The sequence below is a fragment of the Delphinapterus leucas genome, chromosome 2, assembly GCF_059928025.1.
Source record: "Delphinapterus leucas isolate spDelLeu-1000000601 "Yukka" chromosome 2, BTC_Dleu_Yukka2, whole genome shotgun sequence".
NCBI classification, from domain to species: Eukaryota; Metazoa; Chordata; class Mammalia; order Artiodactyla; family Monodontidae; genus Delphinapterus; species Delphinapterus leucas.
This window is the reverse complement of record NC_143130.1, coordinates 24,133,023-24,150,633: the sequence shown is the minus strand read 5'-3', so window position 1 is coordinate 24,150,633 and position 17,611 is coordinate 24,133,023. Positions and strand designations below refer to the sequence as shown.

Below are 17,611 nucleotides of genomic sequence, written 5' to 3'. Positions count from 1 at the left end.
CTAAATTAAGTTCCCTCAAATCCATCAGGGTTCATGGTCCCAAATGGTTCAGAGACACTGGTCCATCTGGCCCAGAACCACAGGCCTCAGAATCAAAGCCCAGAGCAGTTAGCCAACTTGCCCAAGACTGTGCAGCTCAGAGCGAGCAGACCTAGAAACAGAACCCAACACGTGTAAAATTCCAGGAAACTGTCTAAACCATGCATCTCACATACACAGATGGTATTCTCCCCATCACGCCAACATAGTCCCCCTGTAGGGCCAAAGGTTGGTCATTTAATACTGAATCTGCTATGTGCTTCTCTGCCTTCTTGTCTATTTGTTATTTATTTCCTCAACAGTTGCGCCATGAAGAAAAGCCCCAAGGAAGATAAAAATGAAATTTTCATTAGGATGGGTACTTCACAGCACAGTGTGTTATAGTCTCAAACGTAATATTCTAAAACCTTTTCCAATGTTACGAGAAATAAATTTAATTATAAACAGCTTCTACATTAAGAATATTCTACTACTTCATGACCTGTAGGTGAGTCCTGTGCCTGGGGAGGTGCCGACCCAAGTTCTAAGAGGCAGCAGTACACGGCCAGTAAGAGAAGGAAGAAGGAAGGATAAACGTGAAACAGAATGACTTAAGTATTTTTTTTGTGGCCTCTCCCGTTGCGGAGCACAGGCTCCGGACGCACAGGCTCAGCGGCCATGGCTCACAGGCCCAGCTGCTCCGCGGCATGTGGGATCCTCCCGGACCGGGGCACAAACCCGCGTCCCCTGCATCGGCTGGTGGACTCTCAACCACTGCGCCACCAGGGAAGGCCGACTTAAGTATTTTATCTTAGGTACAAAGGGTAAGAAAAAATAAAATGAAAAGTGACTTAAAAACCAGAGAAAATACCTCCTTACCCCCAACCTCCAATGACATGTATTTAGAGAGAAGATTCTTTTTTGTGAAAACCAAACTACTGTCCCTGGAAGTCTGTTTAATGAGATGAAGATATCTGGGCTGAAACTGATGGTAATTAGGATGTCACATTCTAACATTATGTATTGCAATTATTTAAAGGTAGAAAAATGTGAGAGTCGACCACTGACAGACTGCACCTTGGCTCGGTTTATTTTATAAACACCAGGTGAAGATGACACCACGGCCTATTAGAATGAGAAGAGGATGACACATACCCAGATAAATGGGCAGCTGGCATTGCCGAATCACCTGCTTGGAACAAAGAGGAATTCCGGCCGGGGTTCAACAAGGTATCACTCCTTAGTTTTGGAAAAATGTGCCAACTACCAGAACACACAATAAGAACCCTAAAAGCCATTTCAAATAAAAAGGTTATAAATGAATGGTGTATGAACAGCGAGAGCATGCGCTTCAACCCGAGATGATCATTCAAAGCATGTCATTATTTGTTCTACACAGCTATCCTTTAAATAAATCGCTTTAACAGTTACAAAATAATTTATGTTCACTAAGGAAAAAAATCTTTAGCAAAGAACAAAAGGACGTTTCATTATAACCATTTCCCATATTCTGTAATACATGATCACCACTGTATTTCTCAAATTTTACCAAATCTTGAATAAAATCATAAATAAAAAAGCATGACTCAAATAACTTCATACTATTAGTCACCACATTAACAATCCCGTCTCCTTCAGAAAAAGAAATTAAAATGGAATTGACTTTTGAACCCCAGGAAATGCACGGAAGGCCGTTAAGTAAAGCACATGTTGGCTAAGAATCTTAGTTTGTTGGTTTCTCGCGCCATTAACAGGACATAAAGGGTATGTGTGTGTGTATGTATGCATATATAGTTTTAAGGTAGAAACACATACTTTGTATGTTATAATAGGTAACTTCGTTGAGATTTCTTTGATGCGGAAGGGAAATTATAATCTTAAAAGACTATAAGGCCATAATAAAAATGTCTTTGCGTGAAACGGTACTTTCATTTTAAATCTACGAATCTTAGACGTATGACTTTTCCTTTAGTCAGTGAAAGCAGATGAGAGAAAGGAATCGAGGTGCTAATCCCCTGGAGATGGGAACTTGCTTTTCACCATTTCCAAGTATTTGCAAAACAGATCATATGAAATATGATCAGGGCAGCAGGAGAAGCAAGTTACTATTACAAAGATTACAAACTCATCAGCGGTTTCTTCTCACGAGCACAGGGACAAATGGCAGTTTCCATGTCACTGTGGTTAGAAAGAGAAGGTGCCACCTATTCAGTGGCTGAGTTCACTGCTGTGAACTCACAGTTGAGCATCTGAATCTTCCTCCAAGTCTCTGCAGGGCACGAGCGTCTGCATCCTGTACTATCGGAGAACAAGTGACGTTCACCCCACCCATTGCAAGAGGAGGCATCTGACCACACTCACTCGGATATCAGTGCTAAAAAGGGAGCTTGAGACAGCACTGTACTGGAGAGGAGGCCCTCCTCCTTGGGTTTACTTGCGTCACCACAGATCCCCACACGAGCCCATTTCCTCTGGTTGGCTTGGAGTAGAAAGACTTACTGGATCCACTACGGAGATGGAGGTGAAAAGCAAGGGAGGGACCTCACCTTGGTCACTGATGCAGGACAGATGTGAAAGGGCTCCCTCACGTTCACTGTTTCTAGCTTCATCCCAACTGTGAAAAAATGGCTTCTCAAATCTGCATGGTCCTACGGGGAAAAGGATGAAAATATTAAACGCAATGGTATTGTAAGCTATTTCAGTAACTGTCTGGATGCTTTTCCTTGATCGTTTTAGTGGGCGACTGAAATCGGATTGAAATCATTAACCCTCCCCCATTTCAGATTTCTAATTATGGCAAGATATCACGGATTTAATTATTTTCTGCAGGCTAAATTGCTTTTCCAAGGGAGAAACAAGCCTTGGTGGCCAGGCTTAAACTTATACTAAGCAAAAAAAATTCACACCGCATAGCTTTGATCTTCCTAGGGGCCATCAGGAAAGCTCCGCAGAGTAATAGAAGCAATCAGTCATCTAAAACACGGCAGGGGCCTCCTCAGAAAACATGGCCTCTTGCTACTGGAGTTACTTCGCAGGCTTCGGGGAGGATCTTTTGGGGGATACAGCTTGTCTTCTGTGTTGAAGAGCACTGAGGTTATCAATTACTGGTACTGATACTGGTCCTTGGACATGTGGGTATAGAAGACTCCAAAACAGCCCTGTGCCCAATCAGAACCCGTCTCCTGCTCTATAAAGATGAGCTACACCCCCTGTTTAATAGGTGCCTGGCAGTTTTACAGACAATTCACAGCAACCTTATGTGTGTGAGTGGAGCTTTCCTGCCTTCTCAAGAAAACAAATTTCAATAACCACTTCAGCTACACAGCAACAGATGAGGCTGGCGGGACTCTGGACACCAGGATTTATCTTGCAGAGATGAAGGTCACCTCATAACTCACAGTCTGTATAAACAGTAGTGGATAAATAAATGTCTCTGCAGCCTGTCCCTGAGGAAATAATAGCTGCAAGTAAATCCTCCTGTTTCTAAATACATCAATTGGGTGAGAAGTACAAAAATATCTGGGGATCTATGACTTTCTTTTATCTGCCAATGTAAAGTGGATTTTTAAAAAAATTTTATTGAAATATAGTTGATTTACGATGTTAAGTTTCAGGTGTACAGCAAAGTGATTCAGTTATACATGCATACATATATTCTTTTTCAGATTTTTTTTCCATTATAGGTTATTACAAGATATTGAGTAGAGCTCCCTGTGCTACATAGTAGGTCCTTGTTGGTTATCTATTTTACATACAGTTGTGTGTATATTTTAATCCCAAACTCTTAATTTATCCACCCCCCACTCTGGTAACCCTAAGTTTGTTTTCTATGTCTGTGACTCTATTTCTCTTTCATAAATATGGTGAGCGTTTGTGTGTGTGTATATATATATATATATATATATATGTATATACACGATGGAATATTACTCAGCCATAAAAAAATGAAATAATGTCATTTGCAGCAACATGGATGGACTCAGACATGATCATACTAAGTGAAGTAAGTCGGACAAAGACAAATATCATACGATATTGCCTCTGTGTGGAACCTAAAGTGGATTTTTCATTAATTCAAGGATGCCATTCTAAATACACCCAACTCTGAGGACCGTGCAGAGCCCACAGGGCTGTGCCTGCTCCTCCCACAAAAGCCGATCAGAACAGGACAGTGTATGACACCAGATCCACTTATTAAACTCACCACCACCGCTTTGCTTTACCAAAGCAGGTACAGAATGTAAATGCCTATAGAACCACAAGGACCTGTCATTTCTCATGTGGCCACAGCTGCCTGCAAGTCTCTGTACCCAGTGGGTGAGCAATAAATGCTGGGTCTGGCTGGAGCACAGGGTACCTCGTGCAGGGAGGGGGTTGATCAGAACGAGGAAGGTGATGTGCTCCGTGGGCAAGGACTTACATGACAAAAGCTCATTGAACTTAACAATTATCACTTGATTAAAAATATTCTTAGGCACAGGAGACGATTTCCTTTTTTTATTACTGAAAATAAAGCATTTACTTTTAAAGGTGGCTTGGAAAAGGAATCAAAAGAAACAGCATAGAGATTTAATGCAAATCAACACACACCACCCCAAACACCAAGGCAGAGCCAGAAACCACAGGTGTTAATACAAAAGTAGGAAACCCAAAATGACTGAAAGAAAAGATTAAAAGTTAATGCTCTCAGCAAACATCAACACACCCCAGTATCTATCAGTAAGAACTGGATTCACGTAAGTGGATTTTGCAGATAAATATTTTTTCCATTTTAGGCACAAAAGCCTTTAACCTTCTGAAAAGAGGAATTATTCTAAAATTAAGACACACTATAAAACGTTGCCTGAATGTACTCAACAAGTTTATCAAGCAGTCGTTATGATACTATTTGGTATCACATAAATGTCCTCAGGCACTGATGACATGTGTAGCTATGATAAACGGGCAAGATGAATGCACTAGTTTCATGGAAGTTCTTCCGTTTCCCTCTGCTAGCGATGTCCTTCCTTGCTGCAGTGTCTCTCCCACTACTCACAGCTACAAGGCTAAACGTTCTTGAGATGCGGTTCACCAGTAACAGGAAACTCGTGCCTGTTCCCTGGCTGCCTCTAACACTAGGGCTCTGCTTGCAATTTTGATCTCTCACCTGCTCTCTCCCATTTGCTTCTCCTTTTGTTTCTGCTGTAGAGCTGTCCTGACAGCATTCTGGGCTTCTGGTCTACCCACCGTCCGAATCCCCTCTTGATTTCAGACTGTGTGCCCACTCTTTGACCCACACACTTTTGTCCCTCCCTCTGCACTCTGAGTAGGGCCAGCTTTCTAAGTAGGGTTGACCCATAACCCCCAGGCACTTTCTATATCCCAGGCTCTCAGTGTGACCTTGACCACTGACCTGAAGTCTTTAGCCAAGTCTACACCCATCTCGTATCTCTGCCAGAAGGTTGCTCAATCACAGCTCCCAATGCTGGGCTGGAAACCCTAAAGCCCCCAGGAACCCTACACTTATGATTGTCCTTTACCTGCTGCCTTACTTGATTCACAGTTGTCTAGTGGGACCTGCCTTTCCTTAGAAATAAAGCATACAAGCTTAGGACAGCAATCTGGTCCTCAGATAACCTTCTCTTTTCAAGGCTGTGGACTCTGTTATAAATGCTTATCATTAATGATTCCAGGGCACCCTGCATCAAACAGTACCTCTAGGTTAAGAGGGGATCACTTTGTGCAGATACCACACATTTTCTTACTTCTTTATAGATGTCCCTGCGCTCCCTTGTCAACCTCTGAGAATCTCTCCCTCTGCTCATACGTAAGAAATACCACCCACCTCAAAATCATCCATGGCCACATGTGGGGTGAAAATAAAATGTTAATGACATATTTTTAAACAATTAAAATATTGTTGACAATGTTCTGTCCTGATGACATTAAAACATTAAACAGTTTAAAAATAATGCTTAGTGAACGAAGTTTCAGAAACAAGTTTTCCCTTGTGAATCATGGCTCAGATTTCCTACACCTTAAATTATTTCTACTAAGTTTCAGTTGTAAGCACACAAATTTCTTACTTGTGGAAATGCATCTGTTTTTGTTCCAAACTATGTGAAAACTCTTAAACTCTCTTGTTTAATATACTGAAAAAGAAGCCGGACATTTTGAGAGGTAGCTGCATACACACATTGGTTTTTTATATTTTGGTCTCAAATATCCATATCTATCTGTTATACCTTATTAAACCTCTCCAAATTTCAGAAAGGAACTTGAAAGCTATACAATACATCCCTTTATCCCCAGCCCTAACTTCCACTTTCTTAAGGTCACTTTTTCATCAGCATTTAAAAGGAAAAAAAAAGAAAACTGGTAATAATGTGTACAAGTCCCACCAGTTTCAAAAGCCAAGTCAACAAAATGAAAAATTTTTAAATCCAAGAGCAAAGACCCATAATGATTATGAGTTTGACTATGATTATAAATCTGCTACTCCAATATTTATGTTATTCATGAATGGTAATGCCAGAAACTTTGAACTCGAGAGGAAGGGCAGTATTTTCTAAAAGGGCTTGCCCATTAGATTTCTGATCACTGGAAATCTTTAAAACACATGACTGTTAGCCATGTAGTACATGCAATATTTTCCAGTCAATGCCAAACCCTCTCATTTACGTTATGCAGTTCATCCAAGAAAGATGCCAGGAAATAATTATTGAATTAAGCTGGAGAAACATCAAAAACTAGATTTCTTGACATCCATTCTGATTCTATATTCCATCATTCATTCATTCGTTCATTCGTTCGGCATTCATTAGAAACCACTGGGGTTCCACACACCGTGCCACTAGGTGATGCACAGAATACACACAAAAGCTGCAATTGTCAAAAGGGAGAAGGAAAAGACATGAAGAACAGCTGTGGATGATCCAGGTTTAGAAAAAATTTCAGAACAAACACTATTTTTACTTGTAGCTTTAAAAAATTATAACCACCAAGATGATGGCAGTCCAGGGATTTAAAGGAGTGAAACTTAATTTTGAATATAAAAAGCATGAGACTTAGAATGACAAAGAAAAGATTCTGAGAAGGTGGAACTGTAAATTTAGTTAGGGAGACTGGGTCTTAAGATACTGGATTGAGGCTTTTAAGTCTGATTTCAGAGGCAAAAGGAGTCGTTCAGCACTCCTAACAAACAGAGATTTTTATGATAAAAAATTCAACACCAGTTAATTTCTAAATAAGCCAATACACAGACCATCTGAGCTCTTTGTGTGTATAAATGTACATCCATATTAGTATATAAGAAAGGGTACATAGTATATAAGATATTCTCATTGAAAAACAAATTTATCACTACTAGACCATTTACTTCAGGCTGTTAATGCAGTCAGAGTACATGCATTCATTTACAAACACCAGCTAATCATTCTCAATTCTAAGTGGGGAGAGGGAGACAGAGACAGAGACAGAGAGACAGAGAGAGAGTTCCTGGTTCCTGAAATGATTCACAAAACCGATTATCTACTGAGAGATAATGGGAAATTCACTGTGGGTTGAAAGATACATTCTGGCCTTTGCAAAGCTCTAGAGAATCCTTCACATCTCTAAATTATTGGATCAGGAATGATGTTATTCCTGAGATCAGGAGTAAGCAGTAAATCCTCAGGACATTTACAAATGTGCCTGTCACATTCATGAAATACTGTTTATTCAAACGAACTGGAGTCCAGTTAAACTGTTTACAGAAAAACTCCTTAAGACAGGCTGGCAATGTCACTCCCATCTACATTCATGGCTACACATTTTATTTTTGCCCTGAAGTAGTTTTAAATTGATCAGAAGTAAAAATACCATTCATTTTATTGGAGGGCTGTCTTACTAGCCTACCTTAACAATTGCTCTTCAGGGAACCGTATTTTCAGTCGAATGACAATGTAAAAGAGATTATATACACATCAACTTCCGTAAGCCACACGAATTTCATCAGCTTTCTTCTCTCCTGACCCCACGGAGCTTTCACTCACTCGTACTAAGATACACTGACTGCACTGAGAGTAGCTTGGTTTGGTTTATAATATTCAAGCCGGTAGAAAGAGGAACAGCAATGAACACACTGTAAATACTTGTGAGCACTTTCCTTGTATTATTATTTTCCCCTCACAACAGACTATGGGGTAGGATCCATCTTAGAGAGGAAACTAAGGCACAGAGAAGTTAAGTTACCTAAGCAAGAACACACAGCTAACAAGAGGAGCCAGGACTCAAATCCATGTGGTCTGACACTAAGTACATGATCTAGCCATCAGATTACCTAGTTGTGTGTGATTAGTTATCAGGTTATGGCACAGACCGGGAAGCAAAGACCAAAGTGGATCTTTGCGTTTTTTACTGCTAATGGTAAACAAACAAACAAACAAAACCCTTATAACCTATAAGCTCCTAAGATGCTCTCAAAGACAGATATTGCCAAGTTAAAAAGTGATAGCTATTAATACCGACCACTTACTGAAAACCTCCAATTTCTGCTGTCAATTCACAGCACTTTTCAATGGTTTACGAAAAAGCCGTCAGAGAGAAAATTTTGACACTAAAATTACCTCCCAATGTTTATATATAAAGTCAATCAGTCTTTATCAACAATGAACCATTATATTTTTTACTAACTGCTTTCGTGTTCTTTAAGCCACAAAGATTTAAAAAATGTGTCCAGTAAATGCCTATGATGCTCTACAAGTTATCCATCATCGATACCTATCTCTCATAACATGATCAGTGTTAACCCAGACGGGTTTACCTGATAAATGTGGTTCATCTAGTAAACATCCCCAGCTGCAAAGTCCCCATGAGTCTCAACCTGCCAGTGGTATTTTTCAATACTCTATGATAAGCACTAACCTGTGTACTGAATGAAGAAAAAAAAGAGGAGGATGTGGTTCCCGACATCGAGAAGCTTGAAATTTAGTTAGAAAATGACAGAGATGTGATAAATACAAGTACAACGCTGGCAAAAGAAGTCTGGACAAAACACAATATATCTGGTTGTTCTGCCTTTACAGTTTGACTGGTGTCCCACTTTATTTCAACTGTGAGACAGAGGACATCAGACAACCTCAGAGCATCCCCAGGTACTCACTGGTCCCCTAAGTGCCTCTGAAGGGACTACCAGCCCTGGGAAGAAAGCACAACCTAACTCTGGAAGAATCAAGCATCGCTATTTAAGAAACACGACTGTACAGAGCTGCCTTAATATTGGTCATTGGCAGAATGACGAAGCTTCAGGGTAAATACTGAGGTTCTCTATGAAACAGATGAGTGACAGAGTATTAATCTATGGAAGGAGGAGAAGGTATTACTAATTGAGAGACAGAAGACAAGGAAAAAGAAAGAACATTCGATCATCTTAGGTTCAACTCATCTCTCAAATGCCTCCTGGATCTTAACTCACTGCCCTCCGTCTACTTTAGAGGCTAGAAGCATTGCCAATTACGCTGTTACAATTTAGTATGTGCTGATCACAGACTCCCAAGACAGCTGATGCTTCTTGCCAGCCCTGCTTCATTGGATAAATACACCCCACACGATATAAAAATATGAAGAATGTGGCACAGGGGAGAGGGAGTTCAAACTAATTAACACAACACAATTAAAATGCATTTGGTGAGGATTTTCATGTAAGAAAAGCAGTGCCTCATTTCCTGTGCAGAAACCTAATTCTTACAGCCTGAGTTCCACAATCAAATGCTCCAGGAATTTCCCTAATAGTAGGTCATCTGATCCTCAATCTTTAATCCTCCGGTTCTTTCTTTTTGCTTATGTTGATATGAAAAAAAATGGACAAAAAAAACTGATAATGCAATTCAACACCCCTCCACATTTTTTTTAAGTACTAAAATCTTTGAGTGCATCATACACAAAAACACTGCACCATATAATTTTTTCAGTTCCAACATGCCAGTTTTTGGTCCGCAGGGACCTCAAACATTGCATAGGCATCTTTTCAAAGGCTTCAAATAATTTGCATAATTTCCAAGAACAGGCTTCAGAAAAGTCAGAGGAAGGTTTTACTTAGTACTACATTCAAATCAATATATAATGACCTAGGCTTTAATTCCTTTATTCATATCAGCATGCTACGTTATGCTAAAAAAAAAAAATCCAATGCAGTTCATCATACTGTTCCTCTTTTTGTTTTACGAAAGACCTAGTGCTCACATGTTCATTAGATAATTACCCTCATTATATTAGTTTCATCTAAAAATGTACATTAGGATGCCAGCATTTATTAAATCAATAGCATTATTATATTTCAATTCCATTGCACTGAATTAAACTCAGCCAATGAAATATTTATAACAAAAAGGTAATAAAACATCTATAAGCTGAACACTAATAAGCGTTTCCATTTTTTTACTTACAGCTGTAAACAGCAATTTTATCAACTAGTCCTGCATTCAATCAAGTTAAAAAATAGTCATGAGAAAATGAAGTACTATATACTTCAACCTAAACCACAAGAATTCATAACAGGCGATTATAGCAGGATTATTTCCACAGTAAGTCCAAAAACTGGTACACTGGTTGTTTTAAAACAACAGGGGCAGGGCTTCCCTGGTGGCGCAGTGGTTGAGAGTCCGCCTGCCGATGCAGGGGACATGGGTTCGTGCCCCGGTCGGGGAGGATCCCACATGCGGCGGAGCGGCTGGGCCCGTGAGCCATGGCCGCTGAGCCTGCGCGTCCGGAGCCTGTGCTCCGCAATGGGAGAGGCCACAACAGTGAGAGGCCCGCGTACCGCAAAAAAAAAAAACAGGGGCAATGAGGATGCCTTTCATTAATACTTATGCACCATAAAAGCATTGTAAGTGGCAAGAAATTCAACCTTACCTACAGCACCACTATGAGAAGAAAACAGAGCCTATGCTGTGGGTACAGGTAAACAGTGATTACCCTGTCTGTTCTTAAGCTTAGTCACTTCTCTCCTAATGAGCTAGGGTATCTCCACACGTGTCCAGCCTGAGGGCTGTGGGCTAAAGAAAACCACAGTCAGGGCTCTGGGGGTTAGCTTTTCCCCAGCCTCACACCCCACTGCCAGATGCCGTTGACAGAATTATTGCTGGGTGTCCCCTTCTACTGAGAGCCCTCAATGCAACTCAACTGTTGTCATGGAAACAAGGCCAATGGCCCTGAACTGTCTCCCCACATGTGGAATCCAGCTTTCAGAGGGAGAATGAAGAGTCAGTGATGGGCAAGGTTGACTCTGTGTCCTGCCCTTTCTGGACACAGCAGGAGCTACTGAAACACAGGGGCTTACGTCCATCTGTGTTCTTTCTGCCACAGGTGGAGAAGATTCCCAATGGGAAAGTGCCAACTGCCAGCCAGCCTGGCACAGATCTAAGAACAGTGAAAATCTCAGGCATCGTCCTCAAATCCCGGCTGCCCTTGCCTTCCATGGGTCAACCTACCTCCTGGTAAGAAAAGCACCCAGTCTCTAGCCAGGGTTTCTCCACCTGGGCACTGCTGGCATCCTGGGGCAACTGATGCCTTGTTAGTAGGGGCTGTCCTGTGCACATAGGATGTTCCGTCCATCTCCAGCTTCTACCCACAGATGCCAGTAGCATCTCTCCCAGCTCTGTGTCATCATCAAAATGCCCCCAGACACTGAGAGAACTGCCAGATCCTCCCCCGTTGAGAACCACTGATTTAGATACAGTTAAGCCTAAAGTCGGTTAAGATTTGAATTTGGGTCCTGCTTCCACCATAGGCTCTGTGTGAGGTAGGACAGATTAGCTTCTCTGATTTTCCTCAAGTTACAGGAAGACTAATAATACCTGCATGTCGGGTTATCGTGAGGATAACGAGATTAAGTGTGGGGAGTGGCTGGTACCATTTCTTCCGTCCTGTCTGGGCTCAACAACTGAAGCGACGGTTGACATCGCTGCAATGACTTTCCACTGGAGGATGATGTGGGCGTCCAGGTGAAGTCTTCACGGCTTTATTTGCGTTTTTATTCTGTACGCTATCCTGAAGGGTCTGAGCACGTTAATATACTGTATATCCCAAAGATATCCCAAAGGTGTGTAACTTACTACAGGAGAACGAGGAATTGTGACGCGTCGGCCACGCCCTGCTCACCACCCCCCTGGCTGACGGACCTGAAGTCTCCCAGGAGCCCTGGAAGCTCAGAAACAACAAAGGTCCAGCAAGTGGACTAACTTGTACAAAACCACAAGGGAAACGATCAAATGTTCCAAATTCCTTTGCAAAGGCGCGTTATGTGTGCCATGTATGCTTGTGCTTACTCTGAGCACAATCAAGATAATTAGGCAAAAAGTAATTCTGTTGGAATCTGGAAATCTCTCCACCGACTCCAAGCATGACATGTTCTTAAATACTGGGGGGGCTTTAAGTCAGGTTTCTACTATTCTAAACTCATCCATTCCTTTTATTTAATGTTAAACACAGAACATTATCTATTCATGTAAAAGTTTAGGTGATTTGTTGAAACAGACTCACAGACATAGATAACAAACTTACGGTTACCAAAGGGGAAAGGGGGGAGGGATAAATTAGGAGTTTGGGATTAACACATACACACTACTGTATATAAAACAGGTAAACAACAAGGACCTACTGTACAGCACAGGGAACCATATTCAATATCTTGTAATAACTTATAACGGAAAAGACTCTGAAAAAGAATATATATGTATAACTGAATCACTTTGCTGTACACCTGAAACACTGTAAATCAAACATACTTCAAAAAATGTTTTTAATAAAATAAAATTAAAAAAATTTAAAAAGTACACACACACAAATGAACACATGTAAAACTGGGGCCATCTGAGTAAGATCATGGATTGTATCAATGTCAATATCCTGGCTGCAAAACTGTGTTTTTTTTCCAAGATGTCACCATTGGGGAAAACTGGGTGAAGAGTAGGTATATGGGGTCTCTCTGTATTATGTCTTACAACTGCATGTGAATGTACAATTATCTCAATAAAAATTTCAGTTTTAAAAAAAAGGTTATCTGATTTGTTTATGTGGGTTCTTCTGGTTATAAATGGAGCTGGAGAAGAAACAGGGGGCAGAGTTTCACCTTATCCTTGACTTTGTGCCATCGACACGGAAATTCATTGTACACTGGCTGCCCATGGAAGGAAAGAGAGAACTCGCAGGACGGAAGGATTCCCACACTTTCATTTACACCTGAAGCTCACACAAACCTCTGCACCAGGGGGCCTTTCTCAGGCAGGAGGGAATATGCGGAAGGTTCAGTAGCTGGGGCCCCATCATATGTGGTCCTCATTTTCCATTAGATTTTAAGCCTCTGTAGACAGAATGAACTTAAACTTCTCTTTACATTCATCTGCCTACTTGAGATCCTGCAATTTACAACTGCCTACCCATGAAAGAAAAGATGGAGATTAAAAGTACGACCTAGGGGACCTCCCTGGCAGTCCAGTGGTTAGGACTTCGCCTTCCAATGCAGGGGGTGCATACTCAATCCCTGGTCGGGGAGCTAAGATCCCACATGCCTCGTGGCCAAAATACCAAAACATAAAACAGAAGTGATATTGTAACAAAAAATAAAGACAAAAAAAAAAATGGTCCACATCCAAAAAAAAAAAAAATCTTAAAAAAAAAAAAAGTACGACCTAACCTACAAAAAAATAATCTGTCCGTGTTTTGAGGGGAAAAAAACCCTGCCTCCATACAACTATACTATCATTTATTATCAAATCATCCACAGAAAAAAGAATTATGATCAATTCTCAATTATTCTAACTAATGGCGAGTAGCATGGAAAATCTAGAAGAAATTGAAATATGCTATGACAATCACTTTCAAATGCATCTGCTTCATAAATAAGAGATCGATGTCCCCTCCTCGTATCCCAACACCCATGACATGAAGTTCATGCAAATATTATCTTGCTTTCCCTGAAACCCAGGAACTGGAGAGAGCCGGAAAAATCAGCGCCAACAGAAGCCATTTGGGAAGGATAACTCACCGCTCAGATAACTAAGAGTGGACTGTATTTTTAAATTCTTAGTGTTTAGAATTAAAAGCAAGTCGCTATCTAGCAGATGCAGGCAGCAGTGTAGGGGGCCCTGAAATCAAGCCATTGTTGAGTGAACTCTTTATACATCTGGCCTTTGTGATTTTCATCGTTACCTTTACTGTTGGACCAAAGTTGCCCTCTTTAGCAGGTCTCACCAGATTTTTTCCAACATGCATAAAAACATGATGTCCCCGTGGCGCTTTCTGAGTTAACGTAATGCACGGGCTGCAGTTCAAGAACCCAGAGCACATGAAAAATAACACAAACAAGCCCCTCCTCTGGTTTCTGAAAGTGGCAAAAGATGGGCATGACACAAACTGAACATCTCTGCGATTCACCATCCCCGAAAGACTTTAACAAACCTCTCCAAGTCTTTAAAGAGATGAGAAGGACAAACGAGGGAATGGCAGAGGGCAAGCTCCCAGGTCTGGGTGTTCGGGGCCAGAGCTGGAGGTAAGCCAGCCTGGGACCAGCTGCTGGGCAGAAACTCAGAAGTCAGGTCAGCAACACCAGCAGGATACAGGGGTCGAGCCACCCGTCCAGTCACAACATGACCTACTGTCTAAGACAGACTCTCTTTCAAAGAACCACTGGGGTTTCAGCTGGTGAGAAGGAAAGAGCAACCAAGAGTCACACAAACACTTACTGCTAAATTATTTGGTATCAGACACCCTGCCAGGTGGGACAGGGAATGTCATGCTCAAGAAATTAAGTTCTGGCCCTACATAGGTGGCCTCGAGCAAATTCTGGGAGAATCCAAGGATCCCAGTACCTGAAGGCCAAACTCAGCTATGAGTTTTGTATTGCTGCTGTATTTAGCTACCAAAAGAGAGCAAAAGTCGGTCACCATAGAAACCGCAACCTGACAATCTACGGTAACAGTGGCTCACACCCTTTCTTACCCCTTTGGCTGGACCAGATGGAATGAGAAAGGAAAGCTTTTCACTCTTAACCTTCTCTCTCTGGCCTGTAACCTAGGTCTCAGATGAGAAAATAGACAAGGAGTTCTCTCCTAAAGGCTGAATCTACAAATGCACCAAATAACAGATGTGGAATGTTCCGTGTATTATGAGCACAGCCTGAACACTCTCAACAGAGAAGAAATATGTGCATGGAATGCCTTTCCTTATGCGTTTGTGTAAAAATATAATAACGGTCACATGTAGCATCTTTTTTTCTCAATTAGCCTTCTCTCAGCGGCCCCTTCCTTCTGTTTATTAAACATGACTTATGGGGAAAGCAAGAAGCAATGAAGCAAGTGAGACAGGAATCACTTGAGACCAAAGCAAGCTGAATTTAACTTACTGCTTTGCCATTAGTGGAAGCCCTTTATTTACAGATGTCAAGGGCACTTTTAATGCGTATCAGTTAGAGATACACAATTCTGGATCCATTCAACCGCTACCCAAGTCAAAGGAGCCTGGGTATTTTATCCAAGTACTGGACCAGGTACACTTTTTACCTGCTGTGAGTCCTGATGAAGTAAAAGCCTTAGTTATCATAACCTCGACTCCCTATAGCCTCCACCTTGGCCACAGATTTTGATGGGGAATTGGTCAGGGAGGCAACGATGGAAGGGAACGTAGGTAGTATCGTGGGTGTACGTGTCTCACTGAAAATCACATCTCTCCTCGGCCTCCAATGAAACGGAAATAACCCGGAAGCATCACGTCATCACTGTCCAACCGCATCCCACCCGTTCACAGCTACAATCATATCAGAGGAATCGCGTGTGATATTAGGAAGGCATGCACAGCAGTGGAAAAACAGACGGAGCATAAGGCAGAAACCTGTCATTTATGGCCAAGTCTGTCCCTAAACTAACAAGTTCCCCCCGGGGCATGCTTTAAGCTCCTTGTGTGTCCACTGATCTATGTGTTTAAAGAGGAAACAATACATACACCATACACTGTAGCACCTGACACTACGTTATTGTCAAGACCCTGAGAGATCACAGGGCCAGATGCTTTGAAAAGAAAAAACCCACAGGCAACATACAGGAGGCAATATTCCCTCTACTCTGTGATCACGTCCAGCAAGAAGCAAACATTGGCCCTGCAAGCTCACCTGCAATGGGGTGTCATAGAACGTGGTGGGTTTTATGCTGAGCTGTTTTCTTAATTTCAATTCATCCCTAATCTTCTTCTCGGTGCTCTCAACTATTTCCTCCACTTAGCCAAGAACTGGCCTGGGGTATTTTTAGCTGATCATGAAAGTACCAGTTTGGTACTGAACCCGCCAAACAGGAGCCATCAAGCCCTTTGCTTCCTCTCTGTACAAAGTCACCCCTGTTATTCGGAACCGCTCGCGGGGACTTACTTCATTCAAGCTGTACTGACGACCTCGCCTGAGCCTTTAACTTTCTAAGTTGAGATCTGTACTTAGTTTTTCACTAACCTACTCAAGAATGGGTATCGAGTGCTTAAGACGGGCTGCACTGTTCAAGGCACCGGGTGGCGCAGTCATGAAAATAAACAATCTCCTTTCACGGAGGGTACATTCCAGGAAGAAGAAAACAGACCAGACGTAGAGAAAGCAAACTGATGCAGACTATGTGGGCGGATAAATGCCGAGCAGGCTGTGGGGAGATGGAGGTGAGGGTGCTTTTTTAAATTTTAAGCAGAGACTTGAAGAAAGAGAGGGAAGAAGCCTTGAGGCATTGGCCAGAGGGACCACTTTCTAGGCAGCGTCACTGCAAAGGCCTGAGGACTTAGTGTGCTGGACGGACAGCAGGAAGCCGGCGGGTGGAGCAGAGTGTATGAGAACCTCGCGCAGCAAAGCGGCTCAGAGGGCACATCACACCTGAGTCAGATCAGAAGCCACATAAGCAATGGAGTGACATGTTCTGAATTTTGTTTTAAAAGGATCTGTCTGGCTGCTCTTGGAAGAACAAACTGTAGAGGGGCAGTGAGTAACAAGCCCAGAAATAAATTCTGAAATGAATGCAAGAGTCCAGGGAGGATGACAGTTTACACTAGGGTAGTGGTGACGGACAAAGTGAAGGGTGATTGAACTCCGGATGGAATCTGAAAGTAGAGCCAACAGACTGTGTGAAGGGACGGAATGGAGGTGTGAAGAGAAGAACCAACACATGTAGCAGGCCTGAGACTGCAGGCCCGAGAAAGGTCTGCTTCCAGGATTAGGTCCTGGCTGGCCTATGGGGACACAGCTGATAAACTGAACCCGACAATGACATGAAATCTTCCCTAAATGTAAGAGTGGTCTACTGTACCAACCACATGGTTTATACTGACCCCCCCCACCCCAGTTTTCCTCTGGGAGTCTGGAAGACGGGTACGTGCTGGGCAAGATGGGTACTCACACAGCTGGCCCCCCGTGACAGCCCTGGGCAGTGAGTCTCTCATGAGCATCCCTAGCACATGTTGGCCCAACACGCTACGGGAGGAATTAAGAAGTTGCCGTGGGCAACTTCTCTGGGAGACCACTCTTGGAAGCGTGTGTGTGGGTTTCCAGAATTCACCCCATGAAACTTTTCCCTTTGCTGATTTTGCCATCTGTCTTTCACTATAATAAACTGTA

General features: G+C 42.2%; 1 protein-coding gene across 2 annotated transcripts in view; it reads right to left on the bottom strand.

Annotated features, from left to right (window-relative positions):
* Positions 1-17,611, bottom strand: part of SFMBT2 (Scm like with four mbt domains 2) — a 209,663-nt gene that overhangs the window by 75,788 nt on the left and 116,264 nt on the right. For both annotated transcript variants that reach the window (XM_022580255.3, XM_089906532.1), the window contains one exon: positions 2,565-2,666. In XM_022580255.3, the coding sequence (XP_022435963.1) occupies positions 2,565-2,666 (102 nt within the window). The remainder of the gene's footprint in view (positions 1-2,564; positions 2,667-17,611) is intronic.